At 40.2% G+C, this 21,186-nt stretch overlaps 1 protein-coding gene across 3 annotated transcripts in view; it reads right to left on the bottom strand.

Annotated features, from left to right (window-relative positions):
• arhgef4 (Rho guanine nucleotide exchange factor 4) overlaps window positions 1–21,186 on the bottom strand; it is a 62,038-nt gene that overhangs the window by 32,562 nt on the left and 8,290 nt on the right. For 2 of the 3 annotated variants that reach the window (XM_087789150.1, XM_087789151.1), the window contains exons 3-5: window positions 7,454–10,666; window positions 6,464–6,709; window positions 6,104–6,233 (exon numbers count right to left, since the gene is read on the bottom strand). In XM_087789150.1, coding sequence (XP_087645276.1) covers window positions 6,104–6,233; window positions 6,464–6,709; window positions 7,454–10,666 — 3,589 coding nt within the window. Of the gene's footprint in view, window positions 1–4,551; window positions 4,897–6,103; window positions 6,234–6,463; window positions 6,710–7,453; window positions 10,667–21,186 lie in introns of those variants that run through there. The other variant, XM_087789152.1, reaches the window with a different exon arrangement.

Genomic DNA, 21,186 nt, shown 5'->3' with positions numbered 1-21,186 from the left:
TGTATTTCATAGGACCAAAGGGACAAAGACATCCCCAATGAGACCAACTGGATGTTACCATGGTTACCCAGCGATTGCAGTGCAGCTACTATATATGGTAGGAAACCATCTGACTGTGGTGAAATGAACTCAGCTGACCTTGGAATTGCACCAACTCTCAATGTGGAATTGTTCATTTCCCGTCAGAATTGGAACAAATCTTTTCAAGCAATTTCTATGATTTTCATAAATGGAAGACGAAAATACAAATTTTCAAATTATTCTAAGACCCCATGTCAATCATTGAATAATCTGATTTCATACTTCGATATAGAATCATCCGAAGGCTTTCAGAAATTTTCCAGAAGATAAGAAAAATACTCTTTGACTTCCTAGAATATATTTCCACACATATTGTATACACTGTTTTTGTATTTATTTTCTTAGTTTTTTTGTATGCATGCATAACTCAACATATAATTCTGAGCTTTTACCTTCTTGCAACATTGCAAAATGAATGAAGGCATGTTTAAAATAATGTATACATTAAAGTATCCAAATTCAAAGGAGTAGAGATTGTGCTGTAGGACACATGCCCCCCCCTGAACCAAAACAAAATCCCCCATATGTCGATTGCTACACACACTACAAGGCTTCCGCACGCATAGCTCTGTCGCGGTTAGGGTTCAGACGCGAGTATTTCCCCATGAATAATGCATAAGAAAGTATCATGATTGCCGTGTTATATCAACCGTACATTCTTGAAATTACCTCTGTTAGCCTCTCCTCTCCATCGCAGCTCACATTAGGAAAAAACAGCTTCCTCATTCAGACGCGTGGTTTTGTATTAAAAAATGTCTGGTGCTTAGCAAAATGAAGAGTCACTACGGAGTCAATTATGGTTCATGAATCAGGCGTACGGTTAGAGTCAGCGCAGACTTGATATCAGCCGCATCGGGAGGCTAGAAGTTCATATCTCAGTGGGGGGGCTGCTCTGCAGCTACTGCACGTTCATTCAGCTGCTTCGTGATTACTCCGGCCTTTTTTTTCCTCCGAGACTAATGTCATGCCGCTTGATTGCAAACTGAACCGCTGTTCTCACAATCATGTGGATTTAAAGTGATCTGCAGCGCTTCGTCTTGGCTCTCGGTGAGCGTTTGCCCATTAGTCGGATAGCACAGACGAGTCTGAAATCAGATCACACACACACACACACATATTTGGTGTGTTTTCTTGCATTTCTCAATTTTATTGCTAGCCCACTGACAGCAACTGGATTTAGGTATTTTATCATTATAAACTGAATCACGCTGCACAGTATGTGGTGCAATAGAATCCAGCTTGAGAGCAAATATGCCCTGTTTCCCCCGGGTACTCCAGTTTCTTCCCACAATTTTAAGAGGTTAATTGATGGATTATTTAGGTGTGAGTGATGGTTGTCTGCGATTGTTCGGGGTATCTCCTGCTACTCCCCGCAATTGTAATATAAGGGAATAATATATCGTTACTTTATGAATAGAACTGTTATGTATATTATACAAATGCAACTATTTGTATATTATTACACGATAAATAAATACATTATAATCAACATAGCTGCACGATTTAGAAGGACAAAAACTGAGAGAAAGATTTTTTCAACTTCAGCTTCACACAGACCTGACCTTCTCTTACAATTCATGGGAAATTACTAATTAAAAAGTGCTTAATTTTTAATAGGACTTGATTGATTTACACCCAGACGCCTGGGTCTATCTTCATTTTGCATAATTCCTTCTCAGATAGATTCCATGAACGCCCTGGATCATGAACAGAAATCAAACACTACAAGACATTGACAATCTTAGTTATGGCAACATTGATAACAAATCATTTTGATTTTGCCATTATATTAAATAATTAATATTCAATTCCTCAAAATAAGATGGGTTTTTTTGTGTAATTTTCTTTTTAAGTGCTTTGTGACCCTAATAAAAGAACTATAAATATTGCAGATCAAACCCGAATGTTAAAATTCGAAGCATCATTACAGATATTTAATGTTACGACCCCTGGAACTCCACTCTCGAATTCCCTCCGACCCATCTCCATCGTCATGTGATGTGTAGCATTCCATTCATCTTACAAACATGTTTATTCGCTGTTTATTCATCAAGCTGACATTAATACGCAGCTAAAAAGTCCACCAGCATACGTTCCTCCGTCCATCTCTGACCGGTCAGCAACACATGCTAATATTCCAGAGGGAATGTTCAGAGCTGTATTCCACCATCCTCCCACTCTGTTATACATTTGCAAGCCAAGTAAAAAAAAACAACACAACACACTCTCTCCGAGTCGGGTCAGCGGCAGCCGATGCATTCCCATGGCAACAGAGAAACTGACAGGTACACAGCGTTGTGTGGAAGAGAGGGTTCATCAATCAGCAGATGTATTTAAGCACTTATGTCCAGAGAGAAGTGGAGGAGACACACGTCCACCATGAGGGGATATATCACTTCCCCGTCACTGAAGGGTCCATTAGCAGTGCATTACAATATTTTATTTATTTCTAATTTCCTTCCTTGCAATATTTTCTAGACGCATTCTTGGACAAGTTCTTGTAATCGACTTAATGTGTTTAATTTAAAAGTTCATGGAAGTAGTTGATGCTCATTTATTGGGAGTGACAGGTTCATGAGGCTTCATGAAACACTTGGTGAGGTTTTCCTAACAATGTTATTTTAAAAGCTCAGGAGGTAAAATCCTCAGTTTAAATATAACTTGATGTTTTGGGATTATTTTGGTGCTGAAGTTACCATTACGAGGACACATGATTTCAATATATTTTGACATAGTATTTATGTGGTCAGAGAAAAACTTCTTAAATGATTACATAGAAGATAAATCAACAACCAATTTAATCTTGTACTGGATTTGAATGTGTTTCTGACTAGTCTATATGTATATATATAGTTTCATAGTACTCTTTGCAACTTATTTATTTTAATTTATTTGGCTTCAAAATAGAAAGAAAAGCATAGGTCTTTATGTATCATCTAATTTCCCGAAGGAGATCTCTAGAGGAATTATTAAAGTCTATCTAATCTAATCTTATGAATTTAAAGGAATATCTTTTTTTGATATGGCATAATTTAACTTTTTTACTTCCTTAATGAGAGCATTTCTGTTTTCTAAAGTTCTACTATAACATTACCATTATTTTCTTTTGCCTCTCCTTACTTTTACTCTTACTGGCTACTCTACTCTCAACAAGAATGCAATGTGGCCCCTTAAATGTAATCGCTCACCCTTGCCAAAGAAATAAAACAAATACCAATTTAAGGCAACACAATTTTATGTGACTCTTTAACGACACCTCTGGTGTGATTTTCATCTTCACCTCCAGCTCCTGAACATCCCATAGTTCATCCTGACAATCTTCACATATTAAATGTTGAAAGATAAGACTGAATATTGATATTTTAAGTGTTTTTTTGGGTACAATAAAACTACAGATGCTGCAAATTCAGTCTTAAAAACAGGAACAAAGCTGCCAACGAGGGCATGTGAACGCACCGTTTCACTGTCACTGTGTATTGTGTCGAGTGAGGACTATAGATCTCTGCCTTTGTCATGACGTGCTCGTGACGATTCAGCACAGGAATTTGGGAAATGCAGGAAGTTTAAATATTGATTTGTATAATAAAAAGTGTCATTAAATTCACTTGTGAGTCACAAATCCACTTCTGAGCAGATTTTCCTTTTCCTGCTTTTTCTAATAAGTAAGTAAATAGGTCTTGAGATTCTTGAAGGAGTAGCTATCATTAAACTATTATATTGATAAAGTGGGATCAATAAATAAATACAGGTCAAGGTTTGTTCTTGATTTGGGTCATCATTTGTCACATATGTTTGGAGGTGAGCCCCCCGACCACTTGACAACCACCTGGTTTAAAGGTCATGTTGTGTTTAGGGGCAAACCAGCCAATAGGTTTGACCTTTCACCTCAATTAAATCCACAACAAGAGTATTAATTTAAGTATATTCATACATTAAACATCTGAAAATTGTCTTGATTTTTTTTTTACTCGTTTTCTGGACAGAGTTATGAACAGGAGCTTCGTTTCATAATCTTGATCTTTGATTTCACACAGGATGTTAAATTTAGACTGCTTTATTTTGGGAAAGTTGGCTTCTGATTGAGTGTTAACTGAATACAAAGCTCTGACGGTTCTCTTCACTCCGCTGTCATTTAAATGACAGGAACGCGTCTGAAGAAACCCCGCCCTCGCCCCGGGAGTCTGTTTTCTACCTGACGACAAATCATTAAGCTTGGGAGAGCAGAGAGAGAGACGCATATAGTCACGGCTGCAGAGGAGGCTGTTCGAAGGGACAAAGCAGTTGGCATTTTCTGGCTTCACCTGCATGACTAGAAAGCCCCGCACCCAAACACAGACTCAGCGGGTGTCACACACAAACACACACAGTGTTCATCCCCGCCTGGAACGACGCACTGAATCCATGTGTGTGTGTGTGTGTGTGTGTGGCCCCTTGGATTTCAGGAACACGCCGTCATCATGAAGCTCTTACCTGTTGTGGAGTGGAGACTCTCTAAGCTCCAATAGCGAGACAGGACTCCTCTCAGAGTGCCGCCCAGGCTTCCTCCTCCTCCTCCTCCTCCACCACCACCTCCACCCATACATCCACCCACCCCGGGACCGGGTTCCACCATGCTGTCAGTCGCCGCGCCTGTCGGGCTCCCTCCGTCCGAGTCGGACCCCGGCGACAGCCCCGAGCTGCCGCTGCTGCCACAGCTGCCCCTGGGCAGTGGCACCCCCCCCTCCTGCTGGGTCCGCATTCTGATGCAGATGAGGAGGGGATGACGAAGTGTGCCGGGGCGGGGGGGCGGAAAGGTGAGGCGAGAAAAGAAAAAAAAAAGGAGGAGGCGCGGTGGACAGGCAGGTGTTCAAACTAATGAGCTACTGCTGAGCGGAGCAAACTTGCTGCTTCCTCCTGCCATGGACAGATGAGGAGAGCTGCAGCAGCTCTGCCGGCATCTCTGGTCGCTCACGGTAACTGCCTCCCTCTCACTCCGCTCGCTCGCCTTGTTTGCACACTGCTTCATTTCCTCACATCAACTCACACAGTCCATCTCTCTCTCTCTCTCTCTCTCTCTCTCTCTCCTGCTCTCTCGCTTCAGACTGACATCACGGGGGGGCCTGCAGGGGGGTTCCGGCGACAGCACGGACGGCGCTCCATCACACTGTAGGAGGAGACTGAAAACAACAGCCAGCCAATCGCTCCTCCCCCAGCTGGACCTTTGTCGTTCGGACAATGTGATCAATGATGGCCGTCCGGTGACACAACAGTGGCCCAAAAACCAGTTCATGACAAAAGCCAGAGAACACAAGTACAAGCTAAGAATACAAATCAGGTCAAATTAATAGTTAAAACACTTTTCGTTAGTTTCCAAACTTCTTCAAATGTTTTCAATATTCATCCAACTTGACTCGTGTTTTTTTTTTAACTAAAATTCTCCCAAAACTATCGACTTTCGAAACTGTTCCTCTAGCTGTACTTTCCAATGCAGCCACTAGAGGGAGGCACGTATACGTCTTCCAATGGCTCCTTATTTATCTACGTGTACTTGTTGTTTTGATTTTGATATATGTTTAAAAAGCGTCACGAGAGAGTACTTTTTCCAGCAAAAAAACACATGTTTTTTAAGTAATTTAGCATCACACAGTTGTTCACAAACATGGACAAACACTACAAATGTGTATACAAATATTTCGAATGTGTAGATCAAATAAATACCAATATCACTCTTTGCACATAAAAATAAACAATTAGAGCAGATGAGGATTCCTGCATCACTTTCATATAAGTAAATATTGTAGTATGAAACTTTAACTCAATTGTCTGTCCAACCTTTTATGTGTACTTGCTCCATTAGGTAGTTCTCTGTACCAGACTACTTTAGTTTGGAACGTCACAAACAAATGTTAAATACTGTTGATAAATATCCTGGTGAGCTGCAGAACAGAACACATCCTGCCAGACTTGACCAAACGTCTTTACCATATAAGTAGCTAATCCCCAATTATTTTAGCCAATCTTGTGTAATAATTCTTCTACTCACAGGGAGGAACCATGTGTCTTCTCCATCCGAGGCAGTCCAGACCCACTGGTGTGCTCTGTGAGATGCACTGGTTCTTGAGAGAAATCCTGCCGAAACTCTCGATCTCCCCAAATGTTAACCCAGGAAGAGCCTAAACAAGAAAGAATAAGAAAATTTAAAACACCAGGAACAAAACATTGGAAATATTGAAGTCGTTCCAGAAGATGGAGAGAAAACAAGCTTTGGAAAAAGATGCCTATTCAAGCCAAAGTGTCTACCAAGAAGCAAGTTGCCCGTGAGGAAACGAGTCTGAGAAACGTGGCGATGATGGACAAACAAAAGGAAGGAAAAGTATCCCAAAGGTCGGAATCGTCGTCTTACTTTATCCATATTTTCAAGTGTGGTGATGTGTCCCAAACTCCCTCTGGTTGACCTCCGTTTGTACTTCTTCTGCTCCTCGATCCATAGGTCATCTGAACACTTCCGGGTTGGCAGTTGACTTCCGCGACCACCCGAGCCCACCCACGAGACAGTATTCATCCGCCCCAGCACCGCAGGTAGCTTCCCTTTTACCTGTGATGGGTCACTCTGATGCTCCACAGGTTTACCACAAACTGTGTTGCTCTTCTGGGTGCACAAGTTTCTAGTTAGTAGGAGGCGACTTTTTTTCATTCATGACTGTTGAACACACTTATTTCTGTTTGCAACCTAAATGTTTTGATGCATGTATTTCAAATGTATCTAAATATTTCTAAAGAAGGAAGGTTTCGAATGCAATGTAAAAGTATTAATTTTTGACTAAATATTTTGGCGAGTGTATGTTCTTTTATTTGAAAGCCTAAAGCCAACAAAACAATTAGAAAAAGAAAGAATCAAAATGCACACAATTTGACAGTGCAGTCCCTTGACAGAGGCTGGAGTCCAGCTACAAAGGAAAAAAATTGGAAGTGATTTTTAGCAATATTTTTACAGGATCAGTTTTATAGTTATAATTACTAGGAGAAGGGACGATGTGGAATTAAAACTTTCGAAAACTGAAGGGTCTCCAGGCGCCACAGTCTGCATGTGCTAAGCAGCTTGGTTGTCGCTTAGTATTCAGTAAAGTTGCGTAGACCACTGAAATAATAGCCAGAATAATGATAAATCACGATAGACAAAATGTGACATAGTACAGTTTTAGACTTTTCAATACATCTAAAAGAAATGTTGGCCCATAAGAATGTGTTTGAGATCTTAGACCCTTGTGATAATGAGTCTAGTACCCGTTGTAAGAGTCACCAATTAAACAAAAAAAGAAAAAAAAACAATTCCATTACAATATACAGTAAGTGCATATCATTTTTACATATATGTAGTTGCAGATATTCTTACCTCAAACTCGGTGGCGGACTCGCTGGTGTACAGACTGCTGTGCGATTGGCCCACAATCCGATCAACAGAGGCATCCAGCGGGCTAAGACTCAAACCAAGAGGACAATTTGATGGCTTCAGTGTCTTAGGTCTCTCTGGAGGGTCAATCAGACCATCTATGCTCAAAGCCTGGCCTAGAAGTATGGGGGACACGGAGCAGGATCTTGAGTACGGGTAGCGTAAAAGTTTACGCTGGGAAAAAGGCCTTGGGCTGTGAGGTTTCGGGCTCATCGGCCTTATAGGTGTCTCAGTTAGAGCCTCACTCGATGACGCGTGGCAGCATGTGGCAGAGCGAGGATGGGGATGATCGGACAGTGGAAGCATACAATCGTCAACGCACGATGGACTGCTAGAGGATGACACGATTGAGCTTGTGCTCTGTGCTGAACTGTTAAAGGTCTCACTTTTGCACCAGTGATAGTGGTCTTGACCGACCTCGGGTGGAACCCCTCGTTTGGAGATGGGATCCGTGTAGCAGAGAGTTCTGGGCGAGCACGGCGAGCCAGGATTGCTGGACCTGTCCAGCAGCGGCGAAGGCGATTTGTCATATCCCGTGTCCCTCTCTGGTTCCGAGGAGGTTCTTTGGAGTAGCTCCTCCTCCTTTGCCCTTTTTAACCTCCTCCATGATTGCTTGTTTTTTCTCACACTCCCATGACCCTCATTCTCCTTATCCATTGAGCGAGACTCGAACAAACTGGAGAGGGATCTGTGGGCTTGCGCAAAACGCATGCGGATATTTAAACTCTCATTGCTTTTGCTCCTTTTGCGAATGGGCTCATTGGGTGGCCGGCCATGCCGTAGAAGGTTATCACCAGGTGCTTCAGTACCACACGCTAGACACTCTTGGTTGACCGTCGACTGGCATACTGGACATGTTCCCGAGGAAAGAGAGCCACACTCATGGTCCTCCTGATGTACAGGATGTGCACTCTTATGCATCTCTTCTTGGGGACAGCTGTCAGGGTTGGAGTTCTTCTCGAGCCTACATTGCTCAGTCAAAAGATTCTCCCCAGATTCGTTGTTGGTTCTTGACCCCTTTGACTTTTTAGACGATCTTTGTCTAAAGACTAAAAACTTGGTACATTTGTTCTGCACGTCGATTCCCTTCGTTTGGCTGTTCCTCATCACTGAATCATCTTCCATCCCGTCCCCTTCGCTGTTTGTTGAGCAGTAAGAAACAGTATCCGGGGTGATGCTCCTAGGTCTGAGGAACTCTTCACAAAACGTCTGTGAGGCAAACAATGGCTGATCCAAATTCAAAGCGATTCTGGGCATTTCATCCCACTCTGAAACAGTGTGAGGACTGTTGCGGTGCAAATATCCCACAGGAATTGTGTTATCATCCAAAATATGCCCTTTGTTGTAGCTTTCATCCGAGCGATCTGTTTCTAAAATGGTCTCCAGATTGTTGGCAGTGTGGACGCTCAGAATGATATCAGGTTGTGAATATTTCAGCCCATTTTGGACAGCAGCAGCTTGTGTATGACCCCTATTCTCCAATGTGTTGTAAGGCACTTTTAAATAATTCCTTAATGTTTTTTCAGAAGCAGAACAATTTGAATCTAAAGCTTCTAACAAACCATTAGCCTCTGTGAACTCATTTACGTGACTCATCTGACAGATACAATCAAGATCCTTTCTATGGGATTTATAATCCAATGAATTCTGAAATGCCTCTGAAGCCCTCTGATATCTCTTCACAGTTGTAGATACAACCTTTCTATTGGTTATTCCAGACTGGTTCTCTTGTTCGATCTCCACTTTGTCATCCACTCGTGCATCCACCTCCGTGTTATTGTTTGAATCTGAGAGTTGCATTAGATGTCGACTAAAGTCCTGGACTGTCTGATTCTCCCTGGACAACAAAACATCACCAGAACTAGCAGGTCTCACATCGCCATCGTCCTCCTCAGACCTAAGGGATCTACAAGAATCCAACTTGTTTTCAAATACATGTTCTAAGGTGCACAGCCTCTCTCGACGACGGGGTCCTTCAGAAAAGTGGATCGTGTTTGTGTCAACGTGCCTTTTATTCACTTCCTTAAACGGACTTGGTATCTTCCAATGAGGCACTGTTCCACATCTCCTCAGTTTTTCCTCGTGATATCTTGAGCGGAACCATTCCGAATCGCTGTTTGTCAAATGGTCTGATGAAGAATGTGGAGATGAAGTCGGGTAAGATGTGTGTCCATCCACAGAAGAGGATGGTAGGGTCTTCGTGGAGAACGTAATAGAAGAAGAGATTTCATGAACGGCACCAGGTGTGTTCGATCTCTCGGACGATGATTCCACACAGTGGTCAAGATCTTTGTTTTCCAGAGAAATCCCAGGACTGTTGTCTAACTTCAGTGTCAATGAATCGACTGTCTCGAAGGGATGTGAATCAAGTGATATGTTGTGCGACTCACAAGTATTCGCTTCAGTATAAAATGCTCTCAGTTCTGTGCCCACACTGATGTGCTCTTGGACAGGAAGTCTAACAGTATGTTGCCTCTCATCCCATTCTCCTTCACATGTTTGCGTGTCACTGCACGAACAGCGTTCTCTTTGCGATTCACAATTCTCATTTTCAATATGAACGCTACAGTTCCTGCATTGTAAAACGACTTCTCGTCCCAGTTGTGTATTCTGGTTGAGATTCAAGCGACTTCCGAAGTCTGTGTATTCTTCGATGGGAGTTTGTAACTCTTCGTTCCCCTCCAAGGTCTCTGCAGACGATGACAACGTCGTATCAAAGCTATTAGATCCATGTTGGCACTGATCATTTAAACTTGCAAACTGATTTTGGTCAAAGTTTTCATCTTCTAAATAGGCTTGAATCCCGCACACGCCCGATTGTCTGGTGTGAGGACTTGAATAAGATTCCTCATGATTGTTACAATGTTCTTTCCTTAACTGAGTATCTGCAACATCCCCTTGATTCAACTTAGGTGGTGCTGACTCTCTTCTCCGAGTCTTCCGATGTCCCTCATGAAGACATCTGAATGATGAGTTCTGACCGACGTAGGTGTCCTCAAATTCCTCAACACGCCATGAGTTGGAGTCAAAAGAATTTGTTGAGTCAGATCCACTGATTCTTCTTTTGTACCACTCCGACGAGTCAGCTCCTAACTCTCCGTCCTCGAGGCCAAAATCCTCAGTGAGATGAGAGACATCTAAGATGGAATCTTGGGGCTGTAGGGAAACAGAGAAAGAGAAATGGCATCACCTCACATCCCAAAGTTCACGCCAACAAATAACCTCTGACATCCTGTTGACACATATTTGATGTTTCAAATGATCATAATTCAGAGCGATTTCTCCTTCCAGGGAAATCTAAACATTAACTCAAAGCAGAGAACTGGTCTTTTTTCTTCTCCTAATAAATCGATTATATCTAAATTAGTGACTGTTGCCGCAACATAATTAAATATCGTCAATTTTGTTGCATGTTAAAGTGGCCTTTAAGCAAAGACTTTCACTTATTATGGAATGTTCATTTTAATCTGATAGAGGATGGTTTTCTAGCTCTGTAAAAACTCTTGTTGGTGTTTTCTCTTTTCGTACTCAGTCAGACTGGCCTCACCTATAAACAGGTGGCTGTAAAATTGTTTTAAAGAGTGCTTTGGTCCCTTTTCCAAGATAAATAATATTTTACATCCGGCTGCCATTTAACCATCAATGTGACTGTGTAACAGTTTAAATTGATAAAAGACCAAAAACAACTCTTGAAAAACTACTTAACAATATCTATACAATATTGTCCAGTTTTTAATTTCGGTTGTGAAAAAGAGTCATACTCAAATATGTGAAAAGACACTGTCAAATTTACAATGTAGCTTAAAATAGAATCTCTTCACAATTCTCTTTCTAAATCAATAAAAACTTTACAATCAGCCAACACCCTGTAACACCCTCAGTTAACTATTTTTAGTTTTTTTGTGAAAAGAGTATCTCTTGATGTATGACCTGATGAATCTAGTATATATTTGGACAATCCTACTGATGAATTGCTTGGGGGTACCTTAATGAAATATGGGTGCAAGACCCTCTTTCACTACCTGCTAGATAGTAAAAACTCTTGCAGAGTTATGGTCATTTTCAACAGTCCAATCCGCTGAGCTGCAACATGTAATAACATAATAAAGGGTTGAAAAAAACGTAAAATAATTTACTGTAAATGAATCTTGTAGTCTCTGGAAAACAAGTGATTAAATTAGACGGCGGCATTAATGATGCACATTTAAGTTTAGATACAGGGATTTGTGCCGACACAGAACCGAAAGTGTAAGTGAAGGACTTACTCTCACATGTTTGAACACCAAAGCTGTGTCCAGCATCAGAGCTTGAACGCGAACAGTAAACCAGCTCAGCAGGGCTCCCATAATATCCACTCATCACCGACAACATCCCTATGAACTATACGGTTGTCGCATCCCAAAGACTCTTTGTAGTGTCAGTGTTCTCAAAGTTGGTTCTAGCATTATCGCAAAGAAGTGACTTGCATGTGAAAGCTGTTGCTCTGTGCGGCTGCCAGCTCTTAATCCAGCCTAAAAAAGCAGCTACGTGATCTTAGTGGTGTAATAACACGGCAGGACGCTAAGAAGTCAAGTGCAGGAGCACAGGTGGCGACTTAGCACCAGTCTCCCTCTCAAGTACCTTCTTGTATTTATGTCTGACATGTCTACCTGAGACAACCTGGCCAGGAAAAAAACCTCTACCTCCAGAGTCATGCACACTGTGTGCAGTCGTCCGTTAATCCTGCCTTGCTCAATTGACGGTGTTATTTTCTCCTAATTAATGATGGGTGAGTGTCTCAAAGCAGCTTAAAGGATCAGTCGAGCTCGCTCGACAAGGGCGTGGCTTGTGAAGTAACAACTACAGGCAGACAGGAAGCAGAGATGACGTGAGGTGTATTAGTGTAATGACACCTTGATTCCATTGTTCTCAGAGGAAGTTATAGGACAACTGATTCCAATCAAGGACAACATTCGGAGATCAACAGCTCACGTGTGATAGTCACAAAAAGACAAAATATGATGCTTGTGTATTTTATACCTGGCCTCATGAAATGAGTAATAATTTATTTAGTATTTATGATAATTTAGTTCTTTATTCTTCCCACAATGTGAATAATATTAGGACATGTATCATTAAATGTTGCGAGACTAACAATTTCTGATTCATATATTATGAATAAGTGTGTTTGTATTCACCATTAAAAATCCTTACCACCAAATAAATGTGTCTTTATTTGAAGACTCAATTACCGTTTTGGTTTCATTTTAGTTATTTACTTGTTTCTTTTTACTTACTTTTGCCCACATTATTATGTTTCATATCGTTTCAAATCTTGACCCCTTTTTTTGCCCTTGTTTATGTAATTCTTCAAAATTATTAAAAAAAAAAAAAAAGGCAAATCATTCTTAATATAATAACTTCCTGAAGGACAAACGATCTTTAATCCACATTAGTGAAGTTTTAAGGGAAAATGTTTCAACTATAAATGGTACTATAAGCTGTTCTTGTTTTTAAATATAAAAGTCTAAGAAAGAATTGGCTCTTTGGAGGAAATTGGAGTAAGTGGAGGACACCTCAATTATTTTGTGATTTAAGAAATGAAATTCTTAACTGCAACTTATAAAACAACTAAGCCAAGTGATTTTCTCAGAGCCGCATCCATTCTCAATATAAACTCCTGCTGTTTCTATTATGCATTACGATGGTTTTATATCACTTTTAACTGTGTCACCCACTGTCTTGGAGGGTCTTGGTCAAAAAGGAAGTTTAAAAAACAAACATTAGTAGACAACAGTGCATTCTACGGTGCAACTTAAAAGACTATACACCATAAATATACTATAACATTTTTTTTATAAGATACATTTGTTTTCATGTACATCCCAGAACTAATGGTTTTGAGTAGCATACCTGTCTTGCAGCTGACCGTGGTCTCTGGGAAAAACCGCCTAGTAGAAGTCCACTCCGTCAATATTTCCTGCTGACTCTTACCAGGGCCTGAACAATGTGGACGTAGGTAACACAGCCATCTTGATAAGCTCGGGCCCCGCAGGGACAGCTAACTATTGTATAACACACACACAAAGACCCCACATGTTCAAACAATGCTGATCTTTCTTTTCTGTCGCACAACAAAGCTCATATTGATTCTTGACTAGACACCAGATCAAGTCCTCAAGTGAGTAACAGCGCCACCACACGCTTTTGGCAAAACTTAAAACTGGAAAGTCGCCCTATCATGTCTCACTTACTTGTCTGTTTGGCCTATATCCCCCTCCCCGGAGCACAATCCCCCCCCCCCCTCCTCGTCACACTGCTCTCCAGGATTATCCCACCAAAGGAAACTGAGCCGTGTTGTGGAGCGTACTTGTTTTGCGGGAGACTGCAGGGCTATCTGTGGCTGACTTTACCAGGGAGAGTTTGAAAGACGTTTCAAATTGACCCAATGCTTGCGGGAGGGCCTTTATCTGTTGACACAAAAGTATTTGAAAAGAGAAATCTGAGACACTGAGAGCACTTTAGAAAGCTATGAATGTAAAATAAATGGGAAATCTAGGAAACTGGTACCTTCCGTGTCAAGTCTAATTTGGATGGTCTCTAAAATATTAAGATGTGTGTTTCTATTACTTTTTCGGAATACGAATTAAATCTAAACTTCTGAAATGATTATAGTTTTTAATCCGGTTACTCAGTTCTATTAAGTGACATCACAGACAGCAGGGGCCAAGGTCTCAAGCGGATAGTTCCCAACTTTATGATTGATTTCGTGCTATCTCTGGCTCAAGGTGAACCAGAAAGCAAATGTGTTCGGGGTATCCATTGTGTTGTCTCTGGGTCAAAGTAAATGACCTCCCTGGCTTCCATAAATACATATGCAGTGGTGGAGTTCGTTCACCTTGACCCAGAGACAACACAAGGTTTAGGGGTAGTAAGAAAGGGTTTGTTAAGGTATATTTACTACCTTGTAAAACAGATAGATTGTTTGAAAATAGAAAATGAAAACTCTTACAGAATTATGTAGAATGTATGTTCTAACTTTGCTAGCTGTGCTAGCTGCAGTGATAGGGTGGCCAAATGTAGATATAGATTGGATTAAATTAGATAAACGTTATTATTCCCTCTGGAGATCTCCGGTTTACAGCAAGTTTCATAAAAACAGATAAAGAACAAAGTGCAAACTAAGAACAAAGTGCAAGTGATGACAAATTGCAGTTTGTGCAGTTTTCTGTATAGTGAACATAGATCAAGAACATAGATCAAAAGGAAATAACACAAAGAAAAGGATACAAAGATTAACATAGAATAGAACAACATCATACTTTGACCCTGTCCTGCCCCCAAACTCAGAATCAAACAGCCTAATAGAACGAGGAATGAACAAGTCCCTGAGTCTATTAGTGTTGCATCTGGGGAGGATATAGATTATCTAAGCATGGGAATTTCTAACAACGAATTGCGGAACATGTTTTGAGTAGAAAATCAAATGTTGAATGCATCTTGTCTGATACAGGCTGTAACAATGAATTCACCAGCTCAATGACAAACCTCAACCCGGGTCATGATAGAAAACCGGTCATATAAGTATTTTAAGTGGTAGGATTCAGAAAGTAGCATCAGATTTGTGGAATGACCTTCATGACATTATTCAGAAACGTAATTATACTTGTTGATATGAACTTCCTTGATCAGACCAAAATTTGAAACATAGTAAACCGTCATTAAAATAATTTAGAGGGGCGTACATGCGCGTGAGTGAAAAGGTCAGAATCGACTTGAACACATTTGCTTTGCTAAGTGGCGAGCAGCGAGAACAGAGAGGACCATTCACCGCTCGCACTGACGAGGCATTATTGAGCCAAATCCACAAAACAAGCCAGCTCATTATATGCAAGTGCACTGGAGTGAGAGAGGCAGCAGAATCGCTGTGGGTAGAGAGGAGCATCCAGAGACCATCGGTGATCCAGCCGACCCAACATGGGCCAGAGAACTCTTTTCATCCACTTACTACGGTCAAAACAACAACTCCACAGCCATAAAATACAAATAAACCCAGACGTGCTGTATATAATTGTAGACCTAGAGTGGTTAATGTCATGTTTTCTTTAACGCAGTCGACCATGTTCTCTATGATCGGCCCAGACAAAAGATCTTGTCACTTAAAACTCCACTAAAGACTTTGAGTTAAATTGGTTGCTGTGATGACAAGAACAAAAAGAATAGCCGAGGGTTTAAAAAAAAAAAGGAGTGTCAATGTACATCTCCACTTTGTATTCTATGTCACAGTGTTTAAATGTCTCCTCGGAGTCTGGCCACCACATCAGACACTGTCTGGGGCTCAGATGTGGCTCACGTGGTCACCCGGAGTGACAGCGTTGCCTTCAAAACAATGAGATCAGACTGTGTCGCCCCCTAACGGCGACTAAGTAGAACAGCGACAATAAAGGAGGAGACGGCTATAAATACATTTTGGCCTCGTTCAGATGACTTACGACCTTAAATCCTCACGACATGAAAGCGAGTCTCCTCAATATATCTGCTGCTGAATCAGATTTATGTCTCTAGCTATAGAAAACTACACCCGATCGTCCTGGACTCCCATAAGATCACTTACCATGGAAACATGGCACAAAAAGAAGGGACCGCCTCACAGATCTGGATCAGAATACCAACCACAAAGTGTGGGAAAGAGGCGCAAATAACCACATGGGATTTCTATAGAATTCATTATTGTGTCTTGAGGCAAAAACACTCTTCATTGGTGTCGACAACAACAGTGTTTTAAAATGTACTTCAACATTTAATAAAGGAAAAATAAAATGTGCTTAGAAGGTTAGCTAAGACTATGATCTGTATAAAATATTCATTAGATGAATATTAAAAATAAATGTGTGCATTAGTACTATTAGAAGTTCATAAAAAACATCATCTATATCCTAAACAGGAGAAATAAATACTTCACACTGTTAGTTGCGCACATGAAACTCTAAAACTTCTATAGCAGGTCAGTGATCTCCAGCATTATGAGGGTGCAATGTCTCATTATGTGCTGAGACAAATGAGACTAAAATTTAATATCTAATAGCAGCCTAACTAAGTTACATTGAAAATGAATCAATCAGTCTAATCTATGACGCACCATAAAGTGCATGTTTCAGGAGATAGCAACACTTTGTTCATTATTTTAAATCTACTTTTAACTATTTTTCAAGTATAGCATTCATAAATAACAGTCTGCATTATGGGATCATTTAAAACTCAATATTTATGCATAGTTTCAAAATCGTGTCCCGAAAATAATTGAAAAGCCCTTTTGAAGATTGTCGGACTATCTGTCTTTATCAAACATTCAACTGGCCCATCAGATTACATAATATCTGCCCAGAATTTGTTGTGACTGACAACTACTCAGCAATGTAGGCCATGACAATGACGGGAGTGGACGGCATTCAAAATGTCAGGATTCATTGTGCAGTGAAACTCAGTTGACAGTGTTGCCGCCGGTACATTCAACCGAGAAGAAAATGCTTCTTTTTTTTTGCCATTTTGTGCCATTGTTAATCATAACTGGCATTCACAAACAACAAGAAAGAAATTGTGGAATTTGGGGGCATATATGAGAAAATCAAACTTACTTAAAGTTACTGAAACTGTTTCAACAAATTGGCAATGAGGAAATAAAAAACTGCAGGATGAAATTGCCATGTGCTCTATATTGTTGTTCCTGAGCCGCTATAAAAGCTGACCGTGTAAATGTGACCGTCTACGTCCGCTCTGCCCCTCAGATGATGAGTCATGACTGCACAATATCGAGCTTGGACTTGAGGGGCAGAGATGGGTAACACCAGCGGAACCGGTCACATCACGTTAGCATCAACCATCGTAGCTGACAAAGAAAACAGAGCAAGACTCTTTGCAGGGTCAGACACAGGTCGGGGACAACCCCCGAGGTGAGTCTGGTGGGAGGATACGGAGCATAGAAGGGTCAGTGAGTCAGTAGGTTTGGCTGGACTCAGCGAAAGACTCACCTGGAAGATTGTGTGGAGTAAAAGCATTGCACTGAGCATGTTTGAAGATGCTGTCTCTTCCCCGAGTTCACTGTTTACTGGGGGTCAGCTTAGAATCCTAGAAAGGGTCTGTGGCCCCATCTTTGTCATGGTAGAAGATTTCAGGTGATAGTGATGATTCACTCTCAGTTCCTGGTATGGATTGTAGCTGGTCCAGACCCTTGAGTCGGACTCGTGTGTCCTGCTGGACAAGTGAATCAGTTGCCAAGTCATAGAATGACGAGTGGTCAATGACTTCTTCGGTCTCTCCCTGCTCTCAAGTCCACGGTTCCTTCAGTTCCAGTTTGCTGTCTCAAGGCCAGTATCGACCACAGCAAGAGCGGCAGCAGTCTTTTAAAAACCAGGTCAGTAGCTGATCCAGATCTTTGTGTTTCCAAGAGCAGCTGCCTCACGACTGATCGCTATTTTAGAAAAAGACTTAGCCCAGATCCCAGCCAGCAACGTGAAGAAGGGAGGAGTCACAGCTTAGGTCAAACACAGGTGCTGGACCACGTCTTCTGCCGTGGCTGGGATGTTATGATGCCGTGGCTGATGTTTTAACTCATCTGTGTATCTTCTTTTTTTGAACAAGAGCCAATTACATTCACGTATTATCATCTATTTATGCAAGTTTAAACTGAAATACATCAGTCTCCACTAAATAAAATAATCTACCGTCCTGTTATTCGATCATGATGAAATAATCCACCAAGTGCTCCCTGTTTCAACTATAATGTATTACATTGGTCAGCAAATGTGTGGGCCCAGAGGAGGAAAGTGTAGTATTCTGGTGATTATAGTGTGAAGATATTGTCAGTAATTTAATTAATAACACAAACAACTGGATCAGACGTGACCAATAAGGTTTCCTAAGGAGCCATGTGACTTATTGGAACAGTGTTGAGGGGCTGTTCCCCAAACAAGCGAATATGATGGCTTAATATAAAGAAAAAAACTTAACATATACATATAAAATATGGGCCAAAAGTATATTTAAAAACCCAGACGTATAGCAGGAAATGAGCCTGACAATTTTTCATAATTCTCACAGATCTTTTACGTTTGGACAACAAGATCCACTTCTCAAGACCACAACAAGAGGATTGTATTTCTTGTGGGTGATTTTCAAAGAACTTGCAGCGTTCTTACAAAATTCTAAACGTTAAACAAAACATACCAGAGTATTTTAATGACTAGACATTGACTGGCTTGAGAAAACGCTTCAACCCTTATTGGCTTTAAATACCCACTACTGATGTAACTGTAGAAGAAAGGTTGTTAAAATGTTTCTTCTCGCAGAGAGCTTTTCAGCTTTGTATGGACTTGAACTGTGAACAGATAATTAATGAAACAAACATAAATAATGCATATTTGGATTATCTTGTCATGTTTAAAATAGCACAGACGATAAATGAATAATTATTAAACAAATCACATTATTGAATACCACTTTCTTGTCAACATATGTATACAGGAAATATTGTTTGGTAGCACAATACTACAAAGAAATATTTACTGTTTTATAAAATAAATCAAAAACACTATTGAAAAAATGTGAAACTTGAAATGAAGATGAACACATCTTTTTTAATATAAACAATATTTATATTTTCATTTATAAACCATTAACTGTTTTCAATAGTAAAAACATCCTTTAATATTGTTTACTTTTTAATAAAGGAAAGGTAAATCAAGTTATCAGTTAAACTGTTAAACTAACTAAAACATTTGTCACAGCAAAGAGTATAAAATTATAATATAGATTGCCAATTGTTAATAAATAATGTCACAATCATTTCTGAATAGAAAACTGAAATATTTCAGCAACACCCTCAAGCTATCTCCACAAAACAGCCCCTCTGAATAACGCAACAAAACATCATTATAGTAACATTAATAACGACATTAAACAATCATATCTTATATTCTTTGTTGACTATAGTTTAATGACTAAAATAAGCTCCATAAGAATAAACATCTGCTCCCAACTGTGTTGTCAGCAAAGCAAGCTGAAACAGATTAAACCAACAACAGACACATAATTATAGGTATTACACTAAAAAAAATGGCAACAAGCAAATCATCATCATTGAGTCATGCAATCACGATTTAGTTTACATGTGGCGGAGCTGCCAACACTTGAGAATATCTGACACAATAAACACTAAATCCTCATTCAGATGGAGGCCCTGTTTATTTCCTGGGCAACCCACAGTTAGAGCAGAGAATCATCACAGACCCATTCAAGGAGGCCCCCGCAGCCTCTGTGAAGCTGGAGAGCCCCTCCCGTCCACTTCTTTTCCGCTCTCGGCAAGTGGCGTCGGAATAGAGTTTTTTCCGCGTCCTTGAACTGAATCAACGATGAGAGCCGCATGCAAATCTGCCGTTCAAGACTTCTAAATCAGCACCACTGGCGCCTTTTGTTGGAACACATTAGCAAGACGTGGCTCGGAGTTGATTCATAAAAGGAAGTTTGGTTTTTCACTACAGCTTGCATTCAGTGGAGACGATGGTGCAGAGCTCTGGATGAACACAGGGCTCTTTGAACAGCACACACAAATAAAAGAAAGGTGCTCTAAGTGTTTTTCTAAAAAGTCGCACTTCATTAGCATTGGCAAGAAAGAAGAAGTGCCTCCATCGTGAAGAGAAGTAAATGGATTAATCAATTCATTCATTTAATATTTAATGTTACTTAGAACGCTTTAACAGTTTTAACAGTCAACAAAAAAAGGTGTTATAGAGACAAAAAAACTGTGGTTTTGAATGATAGGATTTTTTTTTTTAGGCCATGTCGCGCAGCCATGGGCATGGTGGTTAAAAAGCAACTCATTTATTTCTATTTAGTTTGTAATGAGTAGACAAGCTCGTCCAGAGGTGAACAATTACTGTTTCTTAAAGGCTTTAAGACCTTAAAAAGACTGTTGTGAACCGAAAAAAAAAAAGAAAAAAATCCCTTAATGTCACTCAAAAAACTTAACTAATAACTAATGACATTATGGAAATGCAACTTCTTCTTCTTTTTTTTTGTTTAATTATATACATATTTATTATACTTATTTACAGATTCTCAACATAAAAAACAACAATAATTTGGGACGAACCATGAACATATGATATAAATTAATTTAGTTTTTTAACATTCTTTCAATATATTCGGATGCACCACAAATACCCACAGAAGGGAAAATGGATTTTAAAAAAGAATTTGGACTAAAATCTGTATGTCTTTAGTTTTATAGATTACTCTTTGCTTACGAGGGCCGCTGAAATACAGTCAAACAGCCTCATTTTAGCCACATCTAAGCTAGAGAAATGAATTACCGTATTTTCCGCACTATTAGGCGCACCTTCAATGAATGGCCTATTTTAGAAGTGTTTTCATTAATGGGTCGCACCGGATTATAAGGCGCATAGAATAAAAGATACAGTCAAACGTTTGACTAGGTTGCGTTATGCATCCACTAGATAAAGCTGTGCTTAAGGGAATGTCAACAAAATAGTCAGATAAAGTCAAACTTTATTAAGCGTTCTGACAACTCTGTTCACTCCCATGGTAACGATGTTCAAATGATGTTCAAAAGGCTTCAAGCAGCAGGTCTTTAATTGGCTGTCTTCGCGGCAGACATCTTACTTGCATTTAAGTTTTATCCA

Source organism: Callionymus lyra, chromosome 4, assembly GCF_982586985.1.
Source record: "Callionymus lyra chromosome 4, fCalLyr1.hap1.1, whole genome shotgun sequence".
Lineage (NCBI taxonomy): Eukaryota > Metazoa > Chordata > Actinopteri > Syngnathiformes > Callionymidae > Callionymus > Callionymus lyra.
Note: the sequence above shows the minus strand (reverse complement) of the source record. Positions and strands in the feature narration are given on the sequence as shown.